Source organism: Chelonia mydas, chromosome 5 (genome assembly GCF_015237465.2).
Source record: "Chelonia mydas isolate rCheMyd1 chromosome 5, rCheMyd1.pri.v2, whole genome shotgun sequence".
NCBI lineage: Eukaryota > Metazoa > Chordata > Testudines > Cheloniidae > Chelonia > Chelonia mydas.
This window is the reverse complement of record NC_051245.2, coordinates 43,030,464-43,057,997: the sequence shown is the minus strand read 5'-3', so window position 1 is coordinate 43,057,997 and position 27,534 is coordinate 43,030,464. Positions and strand designations below refer to the sequence as shown.

Genomic DNA, 27,534 nt, shown 5'->3' with positions numbered 1-27,534 from the left:
ATGACTTAATTTTTAGCTAGAATTTCTGTGGAGAAAAAGTCAAGCACTCAAAAGTTAGGAATCGCACAAGCAACCTTAATGCTTAATTGAGGGGGCTGAATTATGATATATCCTAATATGACTCCATATTTATTCCCTCAGGAATTCTGCCTCATTCAGTGCAAGAATGGACATTATGTTTTATCCTCACAGTTCAGTGTGTGTCCTCAAGCCTTATTTATTGCACCCTATTCAAATCCTGCTCTGAATAAAGAATTATTAATTTCCTCACAGGCTTTACTATGGTACTCATTGCTATGGTATCCAAGTGTTTCACAAACAAACAAACTATCTTTATAACACCCCTATTTTACAGATGGGGATCTCAGGCACAGAGATTAAAGGTAAAAAGTATCCAATAATTTTGGGTGCCCAATTTAAGATGCCTAGGATCGGATTTTTTTTCAGGGTACTTAGCATTGCACAGGACTTTATATGCACCCATTGACTTCCATTGCACCGTGAGTGCTCAGGACTTCTGCAAATCAGACCCCAGGGTCTCAACGCAAGTGGCACCCAGAAAATGAGGAACACACAATTAATAGTGACTATGAAAGTTTGGTTTAAATCAGTGGTTTTCAACCTTTTTTCATTTGCGGACACCTAACAAATTTCAAATGGCGGTTTGGGCCCCTTTGGAAATCTAAGCCATAGCATGTGGACCTCAAGCCCCAGCCTCACACCCTAGCTCCTGCTCAATTTCAGTCTTGCTCCCATGTCCTTCCCACACACCATTTTTTTCCTGGCTCCCAGTTTGCTTGCACGGTTTATCCAGTCAAAAGCCCCACACCCAAGATCACTCCCAGTCCTCCTCCCGGCCCCCCAATCTACTTCCATTACCCACACTTGTCCCTCCTGAATTAGGCTGCTCCCTCCTCCATGCTGCCTGGGTGCCAGAAAAGGAAGCATCAAGAACACCCCTGCTCTCAATTTCTAAGCCTAGTGCAACAGCAACTCCTGGCAGCTACGGGCACGAGTTACAGAGAAAGTACAGGGAAGGGGATGGAGCATGCTCAGGACAGACAGAATCTTTGGAGAATTTACTTGCCAAATTAAGAAGTCTCTATTTAGCACGTATGAACTAGATTTTATTTCCCAAAGGCTTATGAATTGGGTATTTTTTCATAGCAACAATAAGCAGCACATCCCTGATAAAAGACCACCTCTCTACCAAATCTAAAGCCCTTGCTTTAAACCTGGAAGTGCTAAAACTTCAATAAAACAGATGTAAGATGTTTTGTTTTTAGAACAAGGACAAACTACAGTAAATCATTTTTGCTGAAACTTAAATTTTTATTAAAGTCAGAGGAAAACATCTAGCCTGGAAAGTTTCAGCCCTAATCGTTAAAGTTTGGTAAAGTGACTAAAAACAGGGTCTTTATAATGAGAAGTGTCTGACAACCTCAACTATAGGCAGAGCTGGTAGCAATGCCTAGAACATAAAGAGGGCCTGAAAAGGTTCTCTCATTTTTTAAAAAACATTATTAATTCAGGTCTCATCTAACTTGGAACAGTTTACAATGAGAAGAGAACCAGTGAAACTGTATTTACAAGAGTAAAAAACTGAGTTGTTGAAGTAAGGGATTTTTATTCAGACTGTTTAAAACCTTTGTTAGTACCTATTTAACTGGACTGATTAATGCACATTTTGGAGAGAATGTCGTAAAAAACACATCACTCTTGCCCCTTCATTTAAGGTGAGAGTTCCTAAAATACATCTCCGATCCCCAGGAAGTCCTCCAGCAAAACAAAGGAAAAATAGGCTTAACGCTTCTGATATTTCTAAGATTCAAAACAAGCAGAAAACACCCCCCCCATCCCCTACCCCCCCCCCCTTTTTTTTTTTTGAGGAATTCATTTAGGCTTTTGTTATACCATGAAAAAAAAGAAAAAAAATACAAAACTAGTTTCCTCCCCCCAAAAAATCCTTTTGCAGGTCACCTTTAAAGCAAGACAAAAGAAACTGGCTGATCTGTTTTCAAATGTCAAAAGCCACCAAACTTTTTATAGGATAACAGCAGGAGGAAGAGCAGAGCAATACTGACAAGGCCTGTCCTGGAACATCAGCTACTAGCTAGAGAAATCATTAAAACAGCAGCTTCAAACTTAAGCCTATGATTGAAATATTCAGGGTTAATCTACAGGGGGTAAAATATGAAGAGCCAAAAGATTTCTGAAAGTGTTATACAGTTACCTGCTGTATAATTCTCTGTTCCATGACATCTGACATCACCTGTACATGTATAGTACCTGCCACAACACTAGCAGAGTGACACCAGAAATGAGGATCTCTGTAGGATATTAAACCATCTATTTTCTGGATCTGTAAAAAATTGCATTAACAGTAAGAATTACTTTTGCACTATTCTACTTTATGCCTTCCTCCATACTTAGATAGCTACCAATGGCAATTATTTCATGCAGTAGATACTATTATACAGCAAAATAAACTGCCATCATTTAACACTATATATAGAAATTTTGTTATATAGAGAAATCTGTGGAATTGGGACAGTTTCCATCACTGCCAAAAATAGAAGGCAAAATGAAAAATTAGTGGGTAGGGGCTAAAAAGGAGGGACAAAGACACTGGAGTCCCCAACTGGTGGCCAGACTATAGTAGCATCAAAGGAGAGACGGGCTTTGGGCACCCAAGCATTTCTAAGGACCTATCCCCATGATAACCAAGATAAATAGGTACTTCAATATCCTAGTTGGACTTAATATGGAACCTTATTAGGATATTTATTGTAATATTTCTTTATGAAGTTTCATACTGGTTATTTTTTTTCTCCCCACTCCTAGCATTTTGATTATTTTCTGGTTTTGTTTCTTGTTTTTATTTATCCCACCTCAAGGTCACTCACACTTCAATTCCCTCTTCTGCATCTCCCAGTCTCCTTTTCCATCTCCCTTTCACTAAATCATGTAAGTCCACAATCCTCACCTTCCTCCCTCTTCTTCCTCTCCATGGATCTCCCTCACCCAATTTAATACCATCCTCTCATTCCCTGGTGGCCAGAATCTATTATCCCCATTCCCTGGTGATAGCCAGTGTTGAATACCCTTGTTGCTGGAGTCCCCCTTCTACTCTTGTTGCTGGAGTCCTGAAAGTTCCCACACCAATTTCCCAATTTACAAAGCTCTCCATGTACTTCAGCACTATGCCCATGGGGGTTCTGAGCAGGGCACTCAGAAGAGTCAACACTGGGAGCAACAGTTAGTGGATAAGAGTTAATAATGGGAGTAGAGTGCTGCCACAGATTACAGGCCTTGACTGATTTAGGAGGAGCAGAAAGCAGTCTAGACTGAAGGGGAAGAAAAAAAATCAGCAATAGAGACTGCAAATGGGAAGAAGACAACTAGCTTCAGTTTTGCAGCCCCATTTGCTACAAGCCAACCTGTCCCACAGTAGACTGGAAAACTGTCCAAACTGCAACTGCATGCCCAGGAAAGAATACTGCAGTCAAATGAAATCTGGTCATGCTAGGGTTAAAAAAAGACCTCTCCAGCTTTTATGAAATTTATTGGGTTTAATAATTAAAATTAAGTATTAAATAGTTCTCCCTCATTCTGCTGGATAGGTTTACAGAGTTACCAAGTTAGTCTAGGGTTATGAACTGTCCATAAAAGCAAAAGCAACACATGGCTGCCACTGTTATTTAAACAGTTGATTCCACAAAATTCATGGATTTTTAAAATTGCAAATGATAAACTAATAAAACCAAAAAAGACTCAAGTATCTCTATAAAACTGATGAACTTAGACAAGAAATTTGGGAAGCCCAAGAGTCTTAGACAAAGATAACTGGCACAATGAGGAATGATTGCATGTAAAAGTTAATAAATGAAGTTCTCAAACTCACTATAAATCTAGACTGTATATAAAACAAACAAAATACAAGTTTAAGTTCCGACCTTTTCTAGCGCAATGTGCAGATCTTTCTCACATTCTGGTGGTAGCCTCAGCAAAAGTACTTGACAGGCATCTTTTATCAGTGGGATAACACTGAGAAAAATTAATGTAGCAATAAAGAGAGAGCACAGGGGATCAGCTATCAGCCATCCAAACTGTTGGATAAATATCGTAGATATGATCACACCAACACTACCCAGGGTGTCTGCCAACACATGTAAAAACACACCTGAAACAAAATAAGACTTTGAATGATTGAGTACCTGCATTTAGTTGCCATCAGCACATGGACTATATAGCATGAGTATTAAAATAAAATCTCAGTACAGGGATCAAAATTCTCTCTTGGATCTCTGGTCTTGGACCTATGGTAGAAAACTTTGCTGATATGCTAAATAGTTTCTAATGCTGGCAAGTATTAAGTTGGAATAAAAACGATAATGTTCTAATTCTGCTGTGATTTACATCTCAAACTGCTGTTGCTGCTAGGATTAAAGTTTTATATCATTTGAACTCTAGTACTCTGTTTTCATTTAGAAGGTACAAAACAATCTTTAACACTAATAGTTCGTGAGATTAATCCTGGTACTTCATCTCCCACTAAAGAATACGCAAGTAGTGAGAAGCTGAGCAGACTTTACAAAAAATAAAAAAATTCAGATGGGTAGAATAGTCATCTCAGCTATTTGGTTGCATTCAGCGCCTCAATTAAAATAATATAGCATTGTGATAGTTAAATGCTTGAAACAATACATCTTACCCACTAAAACTTCTTATAGCAGACAATGTGACAAATATTTGGTAGATGTGCTATATATTGTATTTTTTCCATACTATCAGGAAGATTCCAGCAAGTAACCACACTTATAATATACTTGCTGATAGTATATGATACACATACATATACACATTATATATAGATATAAAATAATGCTGCCAGCTTTGTGTTTTACGTTAGTCTGGTCTTTAACAGAACTGACGAGAAGTATTATTCTATATTATGAATCAGTGACAAACACGGTTTACAAAAAAAAAAGTTTTGTAGAAATTGTGTTGCATGCTGGCTCGTAAAGGCAAACTATGTCAGCCTCAACGTCCCATTGGTCTACTTCGCTCACAACCATCTCTATGACTTTGTTCAGACTACTACCAGTGTTACCAACAGAGAGAATGACTTCCTAGTCCTGGCCCACCCAGTCACTATTCTCTTCCCTCAAATCCTCTCAAAATTCGCTTCTTCCTCACGGATCATAAGTAGCAAGTTAATTATTTTTAAAAATCCAACACTTTAGCTGAACCAGAAGTTCAAGCCTATAGATGCTACCCCAGTGTGACAATCCATACTATTATGGTCACCACTTTTCATACAATTATGATAACACTTGTACAAAGTATGCCTTGTGAGGTGCAATTTGAAAATTTATAATCTGCTGAACATCACTGTCCTGTTGGTGTGTGTAGCAACAGTGTGTATGAAGTTATAAGATTCTATTGTATGATTGTGACTAATATGCTATACTTCTGGGTAATGTCCACAAATCAGTTTTTCAGAGTAAAAGGCACTCTGGCTCCAGCCAGGTGTGAAGAGCAATCATCGGCTTAAGCAGCTGTTCTTCAGCAACAGGAATTGTAAAGAAGAAATTTACAATTCACCTGAGGGACAGCTGGCAGAGCATGTATGCAATAGAACTTCTGACCCCAGGACCCAGGAAGGACTTTTCCAGTAAAAAGGGTCAGGATATAAGAAGGGGGCAAAAAGGCCTCTGACCACCTCTCCTCCCCCATCTCTACTCACTGCAGCAAGAGTGTTTGAAAGACAAAAAATCATCATTGAACTGGGTGGGGGGAGTGGTCCTAACTGGAAGGCTTTCCAGTTAGCATGGACTGCTGAAAGTTTTGGGTGAGAAACCCTTTTGCTTTCAAATCTTATTTAGCTTGATAAAGTTTAGGATTTAGCTTGGTAAGGTTTCCATGTTTATCTTTTATTTCCCTTGTAACCAATACTGACTTTTATGCCTTTACCACTTATAATCACTTAAAATCTCTCTTTAGTTAATAAACTTGTTTAATTCTTTTTGTCTAAACCAGTGTGTTTTGACGGAAGTGCTTGGGGATTGCTACTCAAGTTAACAAAGGCTGGTGCATAATCATTCCCTTTGATAGAACGATGGACTTTTAATGAGCTTACACAGTTTGGGGAGAAGGGGAGGGAGTCCAAAGCAGTGCAAGACACATTTCTGGGGTCCAGTGCTGAGACTGGGTGATTTGCGGGTGTCACCCTATATATAGTTCATGTGTGGCTGTGAGAGCATTCATATTTTCAGCTGGGTTTGATTTTGCACGCTGAAGGCTGCATGTGCAGGCCAGAAGTGGCTGTTCTGACGGCAAATCAGAGTAAAAGGCACCCCAGGCTGGAGAGTTAAGGGGACACAGTGGCTCCCCAGTCCAGACTGTACCCCAGGGGATGTCACACCATAAGTGACAAGTTAATTATTTTTAAAAAACCTAACACTTTAACTGAACCAGAAGTTCAGGCCTACAGATGCTACCCCAGTACAAATAATTAAATAGGTGAATGTGTCTAAATAGAGTAACTGTTTAAGTGTATTGCTGTTAACCTTGGTTCTTCCACTCCCCATCCCTTTCCTAGTTATTTTAAAATCGACCAGCTGTCATATGCCATCTAAAATTAGATGCAGGGACTTTGGAGTTCTATTTGGTCTTTAAGATATGTAGTACACTTTGGGTACTGTAAAAATATTATGGATCAAATAATAATGAAAAGAAATCAACATTAAAGAGCCTCTAGGACCCATACCATCACAAATCTGAGAACATTAAGTGTGAGGTAAGAAGCTAGTGGAATATCTCAAATTATGTTTATTCTTTAAAACATTTTAGCTAGAAAAAGCTTTTCCAAAAAGCTCTATCTGTGCTATGTAAAAAGACTGCCAGAAAACGAGTTTTAGAGAGATTAAGAAAAGTGGACAAGGGATACTTTGATGTAAACGGTTTCTCGAAGGCTACGTTACTTTTAAAATGAAACAATTTGTACTTACCTCTCATGTTGGCATTCATGCCTCCTCCTGAAAACCCATGAGAGTGTCCATGACTGTGATTGTGTCCATGGTCACTGTGGGAATGGCCATGACTGTGTCCATGTCCATGACCATGGTGTGAATGGTTGTGATCATGTGAGTGACAGCCTCCACGAGAAGCCCCATGAGAGTGGGCATGGCTAAAGGCACAGATACCAACAAGGTTTACTATCAGCCCTCCAACTGAGACTGGCTATGAGAGGGAGAAAAGAAAAAAAATAAAACAAAACAAACCAACCTTTAAATCCAATTTGATTTCTTCCTAAACACTCAGATTAACAGAAATAATATACTGTTCTAGCAAACAAGTTAACAGCATCTAACATACTTCCGTAGCACATCCAATTTGCTGCATTTAACAATGACAATAGCAGGAGGATTCCCTTGCTGCTGAATGCTCACAAGTGAAACTTCTCTTCATATGAAGGATTTCTCTTTTCCTCTTAAAAATCTAGTATCAGCAGGTACAGACAAACAACTTTGCTTTCAACTAAGTGAGACTGAGTTTGTCTACTTCTCCCACAAGAAACAAAGCTCTGAGGATAGAGCAAAAGTTCTCTCTTAACTCCCCAGAATCACTTATCAAGTAGAACATACAGGAACAGTTAAAAAGGACCTGCACGCTTCCTCTTAAATTGTAAATGTTTTGGGGTAGGGACAATGTCGCCTTCTGGGTTTGAGCAGTACATTGGGGGTGCTACCACAATACAAATAACTCTCCACCACTCTTGCATGAAGAGACTGGAAAACTAACAGAAAAATGCCAGCTAGGAAGGAGACAGAAAGAACCCTCACCTACTAGCAGAGGGTACAGGAATAGGAAGCTTTCCTTTGGAGAATGTGGCCACAGAACTCATCCTGAAAGCAGTATGAGAGATAGGCCTTAACTCCAGATGACTGTCTCTTTTAAATTACACTATTAAAATTTAGTATTTAAGTGTCTATATAAGCACTAAGAAAAGGAGTACTTGTGGCACCTTAGAGACTAACAAATTTGAGCATAAGCTTTCGTAAGCTACAGCTCACTTTATCGGATGCATTCAGTAGCTCACGAAAGCTTATGCTCAAATAAATTGGTTAGTCTCTAAGGTGCCACAAGAACTCCTTTTCTTTTTGCGAATACAGACTAACACGGCTGCTACTCTGAAACCTGTCATTATATAAGCACTGAAGTTCAATGCCTTCAATGGGAGGAAAGAGGTAACTTCACACTTGTTCAAAAAACAAAATAGAAGTAAAATTTATTTTTGTTCAGGAAGTGAAGGCTTAAACTTAGGGGAAAAAAAAGCAAAAATTGTGAAAAGACTGGATCTACAGTTTTGATTCCATGATCCAGCTGTACCCATACATACATCAATGACGGTTTTAAGACTACTTGCAGTAATCAGAACCACTGTTCCCTTGATTTTTTTATGTCCATATGCAGAATGAATTTTGTTATATGCCCCAATATGGGGCAAAAGGTTGGGGGGGGGCGAGAGACTCTGGCTAGGGGTGCAGGCTCTGGGGTGGGGCTGGGGATGAGGGGTTCGGGAGGGGGCTCAGGGCTGGAGCAGAAGGTTGGGGGGGAGGGCTCTGGCTGGTGGTGCGGGATTGGGGGTGGGGCCAGGAATGAGGAGCTTGGGGATGCAGGCTTCCACACTGCTGCGGTGGGGAGAGAAAGGACTCCCCCCAGCCCTCTCTCGCCGCAGCAGCTCGGGGGAGAGGTGCCTTTCCCTGCTGCAGCAGGTCCATGCTGGGGCCAGCGGGGAGGGGTGCCTCTCCCCGCTGCAGCCCTGAGCCCCTGTGTGGGGCTTAATAGGCAGCTGCGTGGCCACGCAGCTTAAAGGGAACTTAGATCAGCACCTGTTTGAACAGTAAGCTAATATGAAATCTGATCTATGGCTCCTTAACATCTCTGCTGAAGCCTTGAGATTTGTTCCATCCAATTTGAGCCTTGCTTTTCTTATAGGAAAGGCACAAGGTCGAAAGATTCCCATTGAAGTAATCAGTGCTACTCTTTCTGCCCAAAAGATTGTTACTGAACATACAGCACTTTTCTCTCCAGGAACTGAACTAATACTTCTTTAATCACCCCAGATCTTACTGAACTGGGGATCAAGAGGCTGGAATCTGAAATTGCGAGTTAATTCAATTTCAGTGAAGGGTAGTTAAAGTTACTGACACTAAAGATTTTACTGACTAAAGATTCTAACACACAAATCAGAGAAACAGCCAATTACACTAACACAGTTATATGGTTTGATGTTTTTGCAAGTGACTATGAAATTACTATTTCTCCAGCGATCAAAACCCTTATCTTGTTTTAAAAAGATTTGGTATCCAGCAGTATAATATACTTTATGCGGTAATAAAATAGAGCAAGGATAAGACACGTTATTATAGCTATACAATTACACACTACAGTTACCAAGTATGATATATTTAGATGCTTCTATTGACCAACTCCAATGACCTGCTTGGACTGATTTAAAATGCATGTTAACTACTTACGGCTCCATCATGGTTTTAACTAGAGGCACACCTACCATACTGTATCTTAGCTGACTTTAGAGGTAACTCCTCACTTAAAATCGTCCCAGTTAACGTTGTTTCATTGTTATGTTGCTGATCAGTTAGAGAACACGCTTGTGTAAAGTTGCGCAATGCTCCCTTATAACATTGTTTGGCAGCCGCCTGCTTTGTCCACTGCCTGCAGAAAGAGCAGCCCATTGGAGCTAGCTGGGGGGCTTGGAACTGGCATGACTGGCATGTCCCCCCCCCCCCCCCCCCCAAACACACACACCAGCTCCCTGCTCCCCTAAGTTCCCTGTGAGGCAGCCGCCCAGCAGGCTATCAATTGCCAGGCAGTTCAGCTGTCCCTCCCCCTACTGCCCTGCGCTGCTCCTGCCCTCTGCCTTAGAGCTGCTCCCAGGAGCTTCCTGCTTGCTGTGCAGAAGGGGGTGGGGGGAAGAAGGGTGCTAATGTCAGGGTGCCCCCCTGCCCCCTACTCCTAAACCTTACCTCCACAGAGTGTGGGGGGTGACATGACAGGGCTCAGAATGGAGGGAGTTGCTGGCAGCAGCTGCTATCTCAAGTTGCTGATCTACTTAAAAATGCAATGTACTTAGAGTGGGGTCAGCATACTTAAAAGGGCAATGCGTATCTCTCTCTCTCTCTCTCACACACACACACCCCGTGTGTGTCTGTCTCTCTCTGCCATGCTGTCTCCCCTTCTTCCATTCCTCCATATATATATAAAAAAAAATAGCCTTTTGTCTGGTGAAAAAAATTTCCCTGAAATCTAACCCCCGCTATTTACATTAATTCTTATGGGGAAATTGGATTTGCTTAACATTGTTTCGCTTAAAGTAGCCTTTTTCAGGAACATAACATTAATCAAGGAGTTACTGTACTCAATAGTTTATTTTGTAGATAAATGGAACTTCCTTCCATGTAATAGGAGGATCAAATAATTAAAGCCTCGTTCACAAAGCTAATGACACTATTCCCCTTTCCAACCCACAAATGCCATTCATTATAAAACTAAGATGGTAATATAAGGAATTACTTCTGTAATTTACCTATTTTTGAATAGGTTGAGATCATTTTTTTATTTTTAAACAGGAGAAGATAACATATTTAGAAGCAGGCAATATAACAGTTTTTATCTTTAGACATATTGACTTTTAATTCTGTTAGTCACTATATAATAGAAAGCAAAGAAACATTTTGAAGTCACACTGAAAACAAATGCTTGACATTATATAATTTGAGTCCCCACTACACAGATAAGTGGATCTTAATTTTAAATTAAGGAATAAATATTCAACAGGAGTAACAAACTGTTTTTAACAGAAGAAAATGACAAAACTTACAGTTAACATATTTGTGTCTATGTCTGGAGGATCTACTAGTCTGGCCACAGACTCCATGAACACGAAGAAAGCTATTACCATTAGAAAAAGGCCATTAATAAATCCAGAGAGAATTTCTACACGGCCATACCTGAAAGTGAACAAATGTAATGTACATTTTAGAAAGATTGAGGAATAGCTAGATTTAGCATATTTGAAAATATTTTTTGGCTTATTCATGCATTTAATACAGTATTTTCTTTTCAAGTCAGTTTGATTTTTCACAATGTTAGAACAAAGTACCATAACAAATATGTTACACAATTATTTTCAGCTCTGTCCTCTGGTAGCATCACAACGTGGTAGGTGCTTTCCCAACACAGCACAATCTCTACCCCAAAAAGCTTACAATCGAAGACAAAATAAAGAGATGGTAGGTAGACAAAAGGGATAAAAGATGGCCATGAGATAATTGGCCTTGTCCTCAAAATACAAAGTTTTAGTGATACAATTAAAAAAAGTTAACTATACCACACACATTACGGCTGATAGTTGTCAAGCTGGCTAGCAGAATTGTGTGGCTAAAATTCCCTAATTTCACTGGGAGTTACATGGCTAAATACTCCATTAAATTCTGAATATCTCAACGTGTACACACACAATCCCAAATCCCTTCCTGCAATCATGCCGATATAACTGCTTGTATTTTTCACATGTAATATCTCATTTTCTTTTTGAAAAATTGACTGATCTAGACTAGCACAATGGGTTCATAACACTGGCGGACATTTTTGAGGGGCAGGGAGAAAGAGGAGGTATAACAAAGTGTTGAAATATTAAGTGCCACGAAAACATTTCATATTAGGAACATACCCCTAGTCCCTTGTGTTTAACAGGAAAAAATGAGGACCTATAACTAACTAGCAGAATCTCTTCAAAATAATTATGTAAAAGTCAGTGTACATACCCATATGAAAATATGCGGGTTGCTTTCCATCTAGTCATTAGAGCTGCTAAAAGTCCCATAACTAAAGCAGAACAATCAAAAAGCATATGAAATCCATCTGAGATTAGACCAAGGCTATTGGTCCACACTCCATAGAAGAGTTCCACAAAAGTGAAAGCCTAAAACGAAAGAAAAATTTTGATTTTTTTCTTGTAACACGTTATGAGATGAAATTGTGCTTTTATTTTGCATATGCAGTTGGCATGAAGCTCTGCCATAAGAGCACTACTAATTTTAGAAGGTTTAAATATTTCTGCACCAGTTTTACTCTAGTCTACAAAACAATGGATTGTAATAAGTTTTGTATTAAAAGTCAATGTAAATGCAGACATTTTAAAATTCCCCCTCTCTTCTGCACAAACAAATGTAATTTCTATAAAAGCGAGAGCACCTGTATGGGAAACTAGAATTCTTTATTTACAAACACATCAATATAAACAGCACTGAGCAGGGAGTTTCATACACACTGCCATGCCAATGTAACACAACTCTGATCTGATCTCTTGGGCTGAAAGGACAATAATATCGGCAAACCCTTCTAGTCTACAGAGTGTCTATCAAAGCAGTCAACACGGGAAACAGTTCTCATTAATTATGATGGTAATTATGTGGACATCTGGAAGCCAGACAGACAGTTTACCAATTCATTTGGTGGGTGCTTTTTTAAGATCACGACTTGTCCATCCTGGAGGATTATGAATATCTGAAAATTGGACAGCTGCTGTTCATAAATTACTTGTATCAAAGCTAGAGCACTCCTTAAGTGGTTAGCGAATACCTCAGACACCTGGTATGACCAACCAGCATATATTGGCTACATTAAACTCCTGCAGAAGAAAGTACTCCTCTTAAAAAGTCTTAACATAAGCCCTCTTACTCAGTAACAACTGTCCCGAACACTGATTTTGAATTCCTCCCAAGCAAGCATTATTTGTAACAAATCAAAAGGCTGTCTACCCAAAGACTGTCACCTAATGGATGGTTTGTTATCCACTGAGCAGGTTTCAAAAAGCCATTGCATTAAGATGTAGTTTAACAGAAGTGTTTTTCAGTCACTACAAATTTTATTTATGGAGGTTGTTTTATAGAAATTATGTCAATTTTCTTTGCTAACTAATGGTTTTACGTAGTTTAGGAATTAGTCTTGAGGAGAGCAAGATGGTACTTACCTCATATATCTCCTTCTGCATGACCCATTGTTATCTTTAAATCTGTGTCTCTATAAAACCAAGCTATCTTCCTAATCCTTCTCCAGTTCCTTCTTTCTCCATTAACTTCCCCATCCTCTACATTCATATCTTTGAAGTCATCTTTGGATATATCTACACTGCAATTAAAAACCTGCAGCTGTCCCATGACAGCAGACACAGGCTTTCAGGGCTTTAGTTGCTGGGTTGTTTTATTGCAGTGTCCAGTTCCAGGCTTCTCCTGCCTGAGCTTTGGGACCCTCCCACCTCGCAGGATCCAAGAGCCCAGGCTGCCGCCCATGCCCAGAAGTCTACACTGCAATTAAACAGCCCCTCAGCCAGAGCCCGATGAGCCTGAGTCAGCTGTGGCTGTCTAACCGCAGTATCAACATACCCTTTGACAATTTACTCCCCTCACATCCAAACTTTCACCATCCTGGAAAATTACTAGAATCTTATTTGCGAACATTTTTCTGCATTCTTTGATCTCACACCTCAATTATTATAATCTTAGTCCATGCAGCTTCCCCATTTCCCATCTCTATTCCCGTCTATTCCAAAATGACACTCTAAACTGATCTCCCTCTACTGCTGTTGTCATCCCCCCTTTGAATGCCTTCAACTAACTTCCCACTTTCTATCTTATCTGCAGGCACTCAAGCTCATTGCTCATATTTCTAGGTCTTATGTGATCTCCCCTGTTTCCTCACTACATTTTTGATTTTGTTCCTACTGCCAATTACTCATTTTGTTTCTCAGTCATCTTTCATCTCCATCATCACACCATCATCCTGTCCCACACATCTGGAATTTTTTCCCAATTCTTGTCCACCAACCACCCTCTCCACTTCTTCAAGTCGATTTATTTCAGAAATCCTTCATACCTTGATCTCTGTCTTTCAACACTCGTTCCTGAATTACTATGGAGTGTCTTGTGTGTATTGGATTGTAAGGTCTTCAGGGCAGGAAACAGGAGCCAGTCTTTGTAAATGCATTCAATGCTTTGTCAGGGTATATTTATATTGCAGTAGGGCCCAGAAGAGTCAATGATGAGTGAGGCCACTTTTGCTAGTCGCTATACAAATACATACAAGGTGCCATGACTATTCATATTAACCTGACAAGTACAACTGTAAGTCAAACTATCCTGTCTTTCACAGAAGATCCAGCAAAAATGTATCCGATCTCCATTAAATTAACTATACCAAAACTAATTAAGTTTTGGAAAAACTTCCTGTCAGAGTGGCTAAGCACTGGAATAAATTGCTTAGGGAGGTGGAGGAATCTCCATCATTGGGGATTTTTAAGAGCAGGTTGGACAAACACCTGTCAGGGATGGTCTAGATAATACTTAGTCCTGCCTTGAGTGCAGGAGACTGGACTAGTTGACCTCTCGAGGTGCCTTCAGGTTCTATGATTCTATGTTAAAGCTCATATTAAAAGTTGCCAGTAAATTTTAAAAAGATTGACCCTTTTTCTACTATGATTTGTCATTAGAGTTAAAAAAGTGCACTTACCAGATTTAGGCACAAGAAGTAGAAAATCTGTCTAGAGTCATACTCCTCAAGGATTTGTTTCAGCGACTCTTTAATAAACCGGGGTAACGACTGAGAACTATGCTGCAAAGCATCACCCATAAAATTATATAGAGGAATGCCTTCAGGAGAATAGCCAATAAGAGTGCCTTTCTGCCCTTTCCTGGAGGGGGAGGACAGAATATTGGCAGCTGCAAAGAGAGGTAGATGTTTTTGTTGTTGTTTTTAACCTTTATGGTGGATTGATAATGCAAGTGTTTTATCAGTGATTAAAACTTCCACAAGCATATCAAGGTGGTGAAAGTCACCAGCTTCATTTTCAAGACTAACACTATATTTTATTGTTATACTAGATTGGATCATCATTTCCACAAGCAGACAGATTTACTGTATCCTTTTTTGTAGGCAATGAATTATGAATGTAGCTGTGGGTTTACAATACTGTGCTGTTCCCCCTCACCCATGGAACCCACCGAAGCAACTGTGGTGGAATTCTACAGAGAAATATTTTTGGTGATCTTCCAGTAATATATAATTATTTTTAACTGGTTTATCATTTAAAGGGGAAAAAAAGGAATACGTACATAAAATGAAGAAAATGGCACTCACTACCACTCCTCCAGAGAGAACATGCTCTGTGATTTCATGGTGTGCTGGCTTGTTCATAGCTCGAAGCTGATCCGTTATCGGATGTGTCCAGAAGCTGCCAAAGAGCAGCGCACTGATCAAAATGAGCAGCGATCCATAACGGGCACACTTTGAGGCTTCCATCTTGACAGAACATATAGACTCCACATAAAAATCCAAGATCACGACGAAAAAGATAACAGTTACGAAAGGCATGATGAGAGAGGACCAGGATTCTACTTTACTCTGTGATAAAAAACGAACAAATTCTGAGTAATATTGATCACAAGTTGGTAGATGTGTCACCTATATATAGTACCAGTTTATGTATCTAGAATTTAGTCTATTACATGTTTGCTATACATTAGACACTTTAAATAAACAGGTATTCATAGATTTTAAGGCCATCGTGATCATCTAGTCTGACCTCCTATATAACACAGATCACAGAACTTCCCTGAATTAATTACTGCTTCAAGTCCAATAGCTGTGGTTGAACTAGAACAAATCCTCTAGAAAAAAACATCCAGTTAGGAAATTAATGAAGTTGATTTGCTATAAAAATGTTTTCCATTGATTTAATTATCCCTACATAGAAAGATAGTGGTGTAAAAGCCTCAAATTTAGAACATGTATTCCCCAAGAGAAACAGTATCTTCATCATCACTGTCTCTGTAAGGTTAGTAGAGAAACCAAACTACTGCACACAGTCCAACATATCCTCTTCTTAGGAGTCTTTAGAGAGCAACTCCCCCCCACCCCCCAACAAATCACACAGACGAATGTATCAGAAACACTGTGCATATAAAAACCAATCTATTTTTCCAAGTAAAAATCTCAAGAAAAGTAGTTTCAATAATGTAAAATAAAATTCTTGTAAAGGAAAGGTATATGCTGCAGTTTACAAATGCAGTTGTTAGAATATCAGTCACTTTTGCTGATGAACACTTGCTATGCTGTTACCTCAGTTGTCAGAGATAGGACGATGACCCATGGGCACAACAGAAGGACGGAAACAAGATGAGACAAAGCTTGAAGACGCTTGGCTCCACCTACATCTACAGAGAGCTTTCGGGAAGCCATATGAAAACCAACCTTGCAACACAATGCCAGTACCAGCAACAGCACTCCACCCTGGAACACAGATAGATCCTATTAGCAGTACTTAAGAGTCAACCACCTCACTCCAATATAAGTAGTATTTACATGACAGAATATTAATATTCTTTTCCTTATTTCCTTCTTTTACTTATTAACATAAGACACAGAAAAGGTATTCCCCTTTTCCCCCAAAGATAAGCTTTATTTGCTAACCGTAACGTTCTATGACTTAGTTTGCAACTCCCAGTATTTCTAACTGGAACTCCATCTTCAATTTCTCTCTGGCCATTCTCCCTTCTTCCACCCACAAAGTAGCACATTGGAAATGTTTGGAAATAAAATGGAATCATCTTATATCACCCACACTCTTTGTATTTATTTATCTTCATTCAAGCCCTGTGTCATTTCTCCCCAACCTTTTCTTTAGAAATTGTTCCCTAATCTTTACAAAATATATTTACGTATACAAAATTAGCTTCTCGTATTTCTTAGGTCTAATCTACCCTGTGCTGGGCTAACATATTTCACTTAACTCATCTGTCTGATTTATTTTTAAATAAGACCAATGTTTTCTAGCGGTGTCATAAATTCAGTATTTTCTTTTTGGCTTCTCATTTGCAGGGCAGCAGTTCCAGCAACAAGACTAACTAGCTGGACAGTTCCAATCAAATACAGCAATAAGCCTCATACAGCATGATTCTAATACCTTACTCAGTAAAAAGCCCCACTAATTAAAATAGGACTACAGAGAAAACTGGGGTACCACCCAACTCAAGCAAGGATATCAGAATCTGGCTCTTAGGCTCCAAGTAGCATGGGAAAGAGACAGATACACAAGACAATGACTGATAACACTATGGAACAGAGGACTTGTCTATTAAGGATCATGCATATCTAAGTCACAACTGAAATAAAACTTCAAATAAAAAAGGAACAAATTTAATAGATACGTTCAGATTATGTATTAAAGCAAAATGCTGTTAAGTAAATAGTTGATAGGACATTTTGAATTAATGCAGTTCTCTTCACAGAATTTTTATGAATACATCATTCAATAATTCAGCATCTAGATTACAGAAGAAAGCAATTTACCTTGTGATCGGCAACTCCTAGGAAAGCAATTATTGTATGAAGAACATGGGTAAGAGCACTGTCATGATGTCCCTCAGCTAAACAAATTAAGTTAAGGAAGATTCTCCAAATGAGCCCTCTTCCAGCTGCCTAATCACATCTCAACAGAATTAATAGGACCTCATTCTCATAAGGATCACAAGTGATTTACTGAGGTTATTTAAAAAAAAATGAAAACACAGCTACAGGCATACCAGAGGAACAGAAACTGTAAATACCATAGGAGATCAGTAGAGGAAACAATATACATTTAAAGAAAGTAATATTTGAATCAAATTAAGCTTTGAAGTATTGATAATTCTAAAGTTTTAAACTACAGAAGTCCGTAAGTCTGTTGATTCCGTAGGGAAAATATTAAAAATGGTGTTACCCGATGACAGAACCTGAAATATTTCACATAAGCTAGTCTTAATATTAATGTTAAATCTGGCAATTATTTGGACTAAGGAGGATGAACTGGATACCAGAAATAAACTTAGATGAATTTTCACTGGAAGCATTACAGTATTTCTTTATCAATGAAATGTCTTAAGTATGAAACAGTCATTAATAGCTTTTGAAGAGTTTCCGAACAAAAATTTAAACTTGAGAAAATTTATGAAATTGACAAATAAAAAGAGGTGCAATCAAGATAAAATATTTTTAAAAATTATTCCTTTTGAATAGGCAAAATTTATGTTTTAACTTAGAAGCAAGTGAAACTGGTCTAACAGAAAATGAAGGAAGACAATTGGTAAGCTTGGGTGTGGATGAGAGACCGTGCAGAATAAATATGAAAATAAAGAATTAGAGTTATCTTAAGTTTGGTAAAGAAAGTAGAAGGAAGTGCGTGAAAATAATGAGTTATAAGGCTAGAAGGAATGGAGCAGGGGATGTTGAGATAAGGGAAAGTTTCTTAAAAGAAGGTTGTAAATAAGACAAAAAGAATTTGTCTTAAAAGGAGCCAACATGGACCCTCCCAATCCACATCCCAGTGGTATCTTAAAAGCAAAGCCTATGTGAACCCAGGTGTAATGTAAAAGCTATTGGTCAGCAGGAAGGAGGGGAAGAAATAAGGAGGAAAGAGGTTATAACTCTTATCTGGATGAAAACTGAAAATCAGTGCGAACTGTCTCAGATTAGTTGTTAGCTAAAGTGGTAATTGGCTATTAGATCATTTGTTTGTTGAAGGGTATAAAGAGTTATGAATCCGAGGGTTCTTTGTCTAACTGTGCTGGAGCACATCAGGATGAGACAGTTTCCCCTAGATCTGGCCTAATTTGTAAGTACTGTATACTGATCACATGCTTATGAATACTTTGTTACTGTATTGGGTGTAGTAACTGCTTATTTTTAGACTGTTAGGCATGTTTAGAGCAATTGCATAAAACACTATTCAGCCTTTGGACTTAAAGGAATTTATGGTTAAATTAGTGTCTAGTTGTCTCCACATTAATATTAATACTTTACAATATAGTTAATTCCAACAGACCAGCTACATGAAGTTCAATGCAGATGAGACTGAAGTGATGAAGGTTTGGGGCAAGTCAACTAGAAGAAATTTTGGCAGTGATATTTATCCACTGTGTTACTATTTTCCAGGAATCTTGTCCGTTACCTTTATCACCCAACAATGAATGCAATCTGCTCCAAACTGGGTTATATTTGAAGACTCTGAGGAAAGCTTAGTTAGTGAAGGACATCCCACTAAGAGGTGTTTCACACAGGAAGCATATATCAACTTCCAACTGTAATTCAGAGTGCTGATCTTAACCTAACAAGCTCTTTACAGTTGGTTTCTTGAGCATTTTATAGGCCATCACTCTTCAAATTTTATCTTGGGAGTTGAGATCACCCGAGACATTCAAGCAAACTCATTTTCTTCTCCCACGTCTGAAAGGGCTCAAGATGGTTGATCTTCTGAGCATGCTGCAAGACCCAAGTAGATACTCAGGTCAAAATTTTTAACAGAGGATGTCTAAAATTAGGCATTCCTACATATAGACACCAAAGCAGTGTGATTTTCTGATGGTATATTCACACTGCACAGTTAGCCTGGGCTGTTACCTTGGTTTTAACGTCCTTATTATCCACATAGAAAAACCTTTGACTCAGATTTGGAGGTGCTTTAAGCATGGTCTATCTTACCTAGCTGAGTGTGTAGGTTAGAACCCAGGCTACTCTTTAACTTGGGCTGAAACCTGCCAACTTGGCAGTGAGGAAGCATGCTAAATCACTCGAGTACCAACAGTCCTCTAATGCCCTTCCCACAATTCCTCCCAAAGGACAGACAAGCTCTCCTGCATCTAACAGAATGACTGAAAAAGAATCTTTGAGCACCTCAGCACAAGAAATCATGGGATGTACCCCAGACACACATGGGATTCCAGAAACAGTGTGGATACAGCTTTGCAGTGGGGAGATTCACACCAGGCTAGGCTAACCCACGTACCAATCCATGCAGGTTAACTGCACAGTATAGACATACTATGAGGTGCTGAGCATCCACAACTCCATGGACATAGTCCTCAAACTTTCTCTGAGAGGGAAAACTGAACCGAGAGGCTTCTATAGTTGAAGGGGCCTTGCAATTAAATTGGGATTTTTCTGTCATTATGTCATTTAGATTGTAATTATTTATAGCAAATTTATAGCTGATGCTGTTATCACTAAAGTAACTAATGACCGTGCATTTGACTGGATTAGTTGCTCAGAATGACTATTTCCTTTTCTTTCCAGTCATAAGTACAATGCTCTGGAGAGGAAAATGCAGTTGAAACAAGGCTAACTCACACTTTTACTCCAAACACATGGTAAGAAAGGATACGATGTTCTGCAATTTTAGCCATGAGATCATCATTATCAAAAAGCAATAAGCAGATCACAGCAATGATGAAAAATGCAGCACCTCTTGTCTGGAAAGACAAAAGGGAATCAATATAAAATGGTTTATTTGGATGACAAACATTAAAAGTTGCAAAAAAAATGCAAAGGGTATGAGCGTGTAAGTGTAAACACGAGAAAAACAAAGTCAAAACAAAATCCTTAAAGCAAAAATTACATTTGGTGAAACAGATAGAGAGATCTTGGTATATATATATAAAAAAACAACCCACCTATATTCAGCTTTTATTAGACTTGTTAGGTGATTTTGGGCAAGTCACTGCAGTTCTGGGCCTCATTCCTCCCCCTCCCCCCCCCAAAATCTGTAAAATGGGGATAATCATATTTGCTTCATTTGTAAAGCACATTGAGATCTATAGATGAAAGGTATTATAAGAATTATTTGTCTTGAGAATATGGCTATGGTCACTGTATGTGACCTTGGGAACGTTACCTAATCTCTCTGTACTTCAGTTGAAACATCCATAAGATGGGGATAATATTTCCTTGTGTCTCTGCTCACAGAGCTATGAAGCTTAATTTACTAGTATTGTAAATCACTTTGAAGTCCTTGGTTGGAAAGTGCTATAGAAGTGCAAAATACTATATTTTAAGTTTCTTCTGCATACAAATGATAAACTTGCATCTCTTCATCATCATGAATCTCAAACACCTTTTCATGTTGTTACTCCTTGTATATGCACCCGTTGCATATTTATTTCATTAAAAAAGTACAGATTGCAGTTTCTCCTACATTTAAAATTAAAATATACATAATTTACCTACCCCTTTTATGAATTTGAGTCTGAAACAATTAGATTTACTTCTACTATATTCCTGAATACCTGTTACATTTAGAACTTTATAATGTATAACTTTATTTTCAGCAAAAAATATTTAAATACCTTTGTTGGTCCTCCTCCTGAACTCGTGAACAATACACTAAGCAGTGACACAACAACTATATCACTGTGCTCAAACAGCAACAATGTCCTACAAAACAAAAGAGACATCAATTTTTATCAGGTCCATTTCAATATGATGCACTAGCTTGATATACCTGGTTTCAACTAAAATTAAATGGAAGAGAGGTCAAGGATTTATTCTATGGCTTCAATAGGAACGTTGTACAATTCAAAAGGATGGTAGGGAACCTGAAGTCTATTTTCTAGCTCAAACAATAGATCATGTACAGTAATTGAGTAGCAGTAACTACCTAAACACTTTTTAAACAGTAGCATGCTTTATTAGAGCACCAAGAATCAAACTGCTCAAGATGGAATTAATATTCATATTACAATAATGTCTGATAAATCTTAAGTTCCCTGTTCTCTGGCTGGGAAAAGGACCTTTTCTTTTCCTGTTAACTTCTGATTACTGAGGAGTTGATTTCCACTACTCTCCCTTCTCATACAATCTCCTCAATGCTGACAACGTATAGTTCTCACTTTTGGATCCTCATCCCCCATTCATAACTCCAGTGACTTCATCTATTGCTGGTAGCTTTCCCAAGCAGCAGAAGTTTGAAAGTGACAGTTTGTCAGTTTTACAGATGTCCATAGTTTTCTTAATAGCAGCAGTAAAAGTGACTACAAGACACATCATTTTCACCACTTCTGCTTGGGAAGACTTCTAGCATTCACAAAGGCACTGGAACTTTCAGCTGACCTGAGAACAGGGCAGTAAATTGATTCACATTTGGACATCTTTGCTATCTTAAAAGCTAAAAACCAATTTTTAAGGCAAACAAAGCTTAACCTTTGCAAAATTTGATAGCTTTAAGCCCTATCTCCATACACTATTCAGAGAGAAGCTTTCCTGAAGCTCTTCACCTCTGAAAGTCCCATTTTGTCATCTTTTTTCTGATCCTTTCTGAATCAGTCAAGATTGCCACTTAATGAACTAAAGGGACCACAATTGAATAATGCAAGGGACTTTTTCTATACACAGACCTAAGAGTATTACCATCACCACAGTACGCTCGGCCCCTGCACGCTAAAAGAGTGAACTAGGATGTCCTGCAGCAAACCAGGAACTGAATAATGGCTGCTCATCTGAGGATTTATTTTTATAAACAAACAGAAGTACATTTCTCTCAAACACATTTCATTTAAAAAGAAATTAAGTGTACAGAATTGATATTTCAAATAACTATAAAACAAATTAAGCTAGCATACTTTATTTGTACATGCCTGAAAGTTTATACATTACCTGAGAGGTCCACAAAGAGTGAGGCCAAAAAACCACAAAAGTGAAATGATACAGCCAACAACAGCATGTTTAACTATTTTGATCCACTATAAAAGAAAAACATTTTATTAACATTTTCGGCCTGCTTTCCAAACAAACATCTTGCATTCAATTCACATACCAACCACTACATTAAAGGAACATTAAAATGTATGCTGTTGAGCATCTTCAGAAATTAAAACAGTCTGACTTGTCTTAACTACTTCACAATGCCCCATTATGTTTACTTTTGGAAAGACATTTTATGGCTGAAATTCTTTACTTTTATCATTTTCTATCACAGCAGCAAGTTCTTTCGACGTAGTTTTAGTACCTTTTTAAAAAAAATCCATGGGTTACAGTAGTTAGGCTGAAGTCAAATTTACTTAGTGGTCAAAAAAAATGCTGACATTCAGTGTATTACACAATAAAATACATCTGACAAACATGCACAGTGCTAGATAAAGTTGTTCAACATTACAAAACTAAGGCCTTGACCCTACAAATATTTATATATATATACACTTAATTTTATCCCAAGGAGTAGTTCTATTGAAGTCAACTGGGACTACTTACGTGCTTCCAATTAAGCCTGCACCTAAGATTTGAATGATTAAGATTTTAAAAGTCTTAATCAGGAGATGCAGCTCATTTTTATTAAAATAAAACTACTTAGGATGTATTTTAGTGAGACAAGGTGGGTGAGAAGGTTGGTCCAATAAAAGATATTACCTCACCCACCAGATCTCTCTAATATCCTGGGACCAACAGGGCTACAACAACACTGCAAACAATAGATGTATTTTCTAGTTTTAAACCAGACAAACAACTAGATAAAGTTGGATGCGATTTTTATTTTTTAAATAATCCACTCAAGTTATTCATATGCCAAAAATCCAATATTTGAGTTAAGACCAAATTAAAAACTTTAGCAGACAGAAAGATAGATTTTTCCTGATGTATGACAAAGCCAAGAAATTTGGTCCCCCTCTCACTTTCTTTTAAATTCTGTCATGAGCTTTCTCAAACCAAATTTACCTTTAGGACATTTCCTGATACAATAGTTCAGATCCTCTATACTAAATAAATTCCAAATTACTATGTAGTGGAACAATCAATTATTTTATTTATTTCATATAAAGATGAATGCAGGGAGAGGGAAGGGGTGACGACAAAAGTTCTTCCTCTCCATATTTCAAGCTCCATTCTGACAATTGCTTGGATTCCTCTGCATTGTGGGATCAGCACAAAGGGGCTGAAAAGCTGATGGCCCAGACCCTCCCGCACAATACAATCCTCTGGGCCACCCTCCTCCTCCTGGTCCCTGGTACAGGAGGCATTCCGCAGGGTGCAGCTCAGGACTGATTTCTTCATATTTACAGCTATTTGCATGTTAGTTGGTAAAGCACAGGGTGCTCATGCAGGGTGTAATTTTCCATGGGACTAGCGCTCCTAAGTCACTTAGGTCATTTTGAAAATCCCAGCCACATTTTCCAGATGAAACCAGAAACATCCCTTTCACTTTCAGTGAGCAACTAAATATTTTATTAGAGTCATTATTCATATTGTCCCAGAGTATCTAAAAGTGAGTGTTCAAGAATAAAGTCAACTCACCTGGCGCTTGGTCACAGTTTTTCCAGAAGAAAATGGCTTTTGAAACAAAACCATAAAAAATGCAGACCTGTTAGGGGAAATATTCTCCATCAGCGTACTAGTTCAAGTGCGCTTTCAGACAAAGGTCATTTTATTATTCAGACTAGTTCTAGGCAATTGTTTCAACCCTTGTACAAGTAATTATTCTACAGCTCCACTTGTGTTTTAAATGAATGCTACCTAGTTTTTGCCAGAGGGAAAAAACAATAGTGACTCAATCTGGTTCTGTTCCCTGTAGCCAGGGATGAAAGTAAGGCGGAACGGGCCGGTATGGCGTACCAGTAAAAAGTAGCCGCCAGTACCGGCCTGTACCACTGACTAAAGCACTGCTGCGACAGCGCTTTAACGTCGCTGCCCCTTTTGCACCCCACATCGGCCGCAGCAAAGGACCCTGTTTAAAGCACTGCCCTGGCAGTGCTTTAATGTTGTTGCCCCTTTTGCCCCCCCCCGCCTACCAATGTGGGGTGGGGGCAAAAGTAGCAGCTGCCCTGGGGCCACGATTTAAAAGGGCCCGGGACTCCGGCAGCAGTGGCTGGAGCCCCGGGCCCTTTAAATTGCCGCTGGAGCCCCAGGCAGTGCGGGTCAGGCAGCGCAGACAGGCTGGCTGGGAAGTTGACCCCAGCCCCACCCCTTCCCAGAGGGCCAGAGCCGGCCCTGTACCGGTAAGAGCTCAATTTTACTTTCACTCCTGCCCATAGCCCATTTCAGCTATTCAAGTAGCCATAAGGTTCAGTAAACTTTTTGTAGCAGGTGAATTTTAGTCCTGCCTACTTTGCCATCCTCACAAGTCTGGCAGAGGACAGCCAAATGGTTGTTAATTCACACTTAGTATGGATCAAAATAAGTGAATGTGTAGAAAAGAAGAGAGTTTTGAAGGGGAGCATGATTACATAATACTACTGTTACATTTTCATTTCTAAGCTGCCCCTACCTTGCATAAAAACTAAATAAAGCCACTCACCCACACACACCTCTACTAGAACTGGCCTGAAACAGTATACCCAATATCCTACCTTCCCAACAACCATAAAAAATGAACTAAAAGAAAAAAATATTATGTTGTTCAGGAACAGTCAAGTGAAAAACCCAAAAGTGGAAATAAAATGGGAACATAAGCTAATTGACATTAGTCAATGTTGCCAAGTTAGAGCACAGCTTTCACAACTCATTATGAGCCAAGCTTAAATTAGTATTGGTCCAGCTACCAGCAAAGATATTAAGGATGACAACAGATGTAGGAAGTAAGATTCTAGGGTGGAGGGCAGCTTAGCTTCCTTCCAAAGAAAAGGGTAGCACAAGGAGAGACCACACTGATTTTACTTGTAATTTTCACTTAAATGAAATATTCTAGATACAGATTTATTCTCTTTACTCAGTATTTGTCATTACATCATCTGTCTAACAACTACGAGCACTTTAATGAATGAATTAAAAAAATCCCCTTCTTCCCTACAGTTTCTCAAACTACAATAAGCATGCTTAAAATATTAGGATTTAGATAGTATTGATTCCAATGAGATATTCTTCCTCTTAAGTACAGGGACTATTACTAGAACTGGCGATGATCATTTTAAATACATCTACCATTGTATTTCTATTATCAATTAAATGGTTAGTTTTGTAGCATCATACAGCTGTGCATCACAACACAAATCCTTTTATCACCCACGACAAGAGTATGCTTAGATTACCCTTTATCTAAGAAGAAAGTCAAAGCACAGCAGCTACGCTCTAGACATCTCTACATCAGTACCTATAGATTCCACACTGAAAATGAAAACCTAAAAAGGGGTGAAGGAAAAGCAGGCCCAGTAGCTGGACAGGACAACACAGCATCTCAACTTTTTTTCCTGCACAGCTATCTGTCAGGAGCTGTTATGCTGTGTCTAAATGTACATTCCACCAGAAACAAGGAAGGTTTTGCTCCTTTAACAACCTGTCATGCAGCACACAAAAGGCACAAACTCCCTTGACTTCTTATGAAAAACTTTTTTTCTTTCAGAATGAATCTTTTCCAAACCCAATGGGAAGAAACCCAGGCATTCATTACCCAAAAAACGATTCCCAAAAGGAAGACGCTGCAGCAGTGTTATAAAAGGCTTAAACAGCAGCACACTTACCCCAGCTGTACTATAAAGATAAACTGGACAAGGTGAACCACTTTCAGGAGATCATAGGATTCAAAAAGTCCCAGAGCCTTTAGAAACTTGGTGAAACACAGCAGCACAATGTATCTAGTCAGCCTGCAAAAGAACAAATGATCACAGGCGTGTCCTAAGCGTGGGGGGGCAACACGGACCGAGACCCACTCGGGGACGCAGGCTGGCTCAGAGGCCCCCAGCCCACCCGGGCACTGGGTGAAATACAGCCTGACCGGGCAGCGCAGGGGCTCCCCTGCTGGCAGTTCCCAGTCCCCCCACCCCCGACCCTTCCCCGCGCTGGGAGCGGCAGTTACCGGGCGCTGGGCACATCCACGGGCCCCAGCCCCCCGCCTCCGGCCAGGGCCTCGCCGCTGTAGGTCGTCTCCATGCCGGGTCTCAGGAGCCGCGGAGGCCGCCTCCCCCGCCGCGGGGCCTCCTCATCCTCCGCGTGCTGCGAGCTTGGGCCGGGCGCGCTCACACGTCGAGCTCCGGAGCGAGGCAAGGCCCGTAGGCCGCGGCCGGCAGCGGGACTTGCGGAAGCTGAGCCGGGCCAGCCACGTCCTCAGCGGCCGGAACTCCTCACTACAGCGCGGCGCGCGGGGGAGCGCCCGCGCCCTCCCCCTCCCCGCCCAATGGACCCGCCCGGCTAGGGACAGGGCGCAGCTCGCGGCAGCGCCACCTGACGGCCTGGGGCGGATGCTGAGCGCACCAGCGACCTCCCTCTGAGGAGCGCGGGGGAAGAGCAGGGAACGGGTCACTGGCACTGCCCGATGCGGGGCGGGCAGTGAGCCGGGCCTCCCCTGACCTGCCTTCCCCTCTCCCTCCCCCTCGCCCCTGTCCCACTGACCCCCCCTTGCCCCGCCCCTGCGCCTTCCTGCTCCTCCTCCTCCCCCCACCCTCACTGCCCCCTTTGCCCCTGTCCCACTGACTCCCCCCGCCTTGCCCCACCTTTGTAAGTCTAACACCTAACTGGAACAACACTAACATATAGGTGAGCTGGTCTAGTTTCCAGCTATGAATTTGTCAGTGCTCAGCGGATGCCTTGGCAAGAGCTGGCACCTGGTCTACCAGTGTCACAGGTCTCTTCTGCCCTGCACCCTTCTCACCCGTGCAGCCTGAGCCTTCCCCTGCCCCGTGCCCCTCTCCATGCAGCCTCGGCCTCCACTTGCCCCTG

At 40.0% G+C, this 27,534-nt stretch overlaps 1 protein-coding gene across 2 annotated transcripts in view; it reads right to left on the bottom strand.

Moving 5' to 3' along the window:
• Nucleotides 1-27,204, bottom strand: part of SLC30A5 (solute carrier family 30 member 5) — a 28,359-nt gene extending 1,155 nt beyond the window's left edge. Inside the window, exons 1-15 of one of the 2 annotated variants that reach the window (XM_007059010.4) lie at nt 26,675-27,204; nt 26,340-26,462; nt 24,181-24,247; nt 22,549-22,634; nt 21,243-21,330; nt 20,282-20,369; nt 17,437-17,513; nt 16,207-16,377; nt 15,201-15,489; nt 14,599-14,807; nt 11,856-12,013; nt 10,910-11,039; nt 7,014-7,245; nt 3,957-4,183; nt 2,234-2,362 (exon numbers count right to left, since the gene is read on the bottom strand). In XM_007059010.4, coding sequence (XP_007059072.2) covers nt 2,234-2,362; nt 3,957-4,183; nt 7,014-7,245; nt 10,910-11,039; nt 11,856-12,013; nt 14,599-14,807; nt 15,201-15,489; nt 16,207-16,377; nt 17,437-17,513; nt 20,282-20,369; nt 21,243-21,330; nt 22,549-22,634; nt 24,181-24,247; nt 26,340-26,462; nt 26,675-26,748 — 2,148 coding nt within the window. In that variant the 5' untranslated portion in view covers nt 26,749-27,204. Of the gene's footprint in view, nt 1-2,233; nt 2,363-3,956; nt 4,184-4,217; nt 4,320-7,013; nt 7,246-10,909; nt 11,040-11,855; nt 12,014-14,598; nt 14,808-15,200; nt 15,490-16,206; nt 16,378-17,436; nt 17,514-20,281; nt 20,370-21,242; nt 21,331-22,548; nt 22,635-24,180; nt 24,248-26,339; nt 26,463-26,674 lie in introns of those variants that run through there. The other variant, XM_043546952.1, reaches the window with a different exon arrangement.
• Nucleotides 27,205-27,534: the final 330 nt, after the last annotated feature.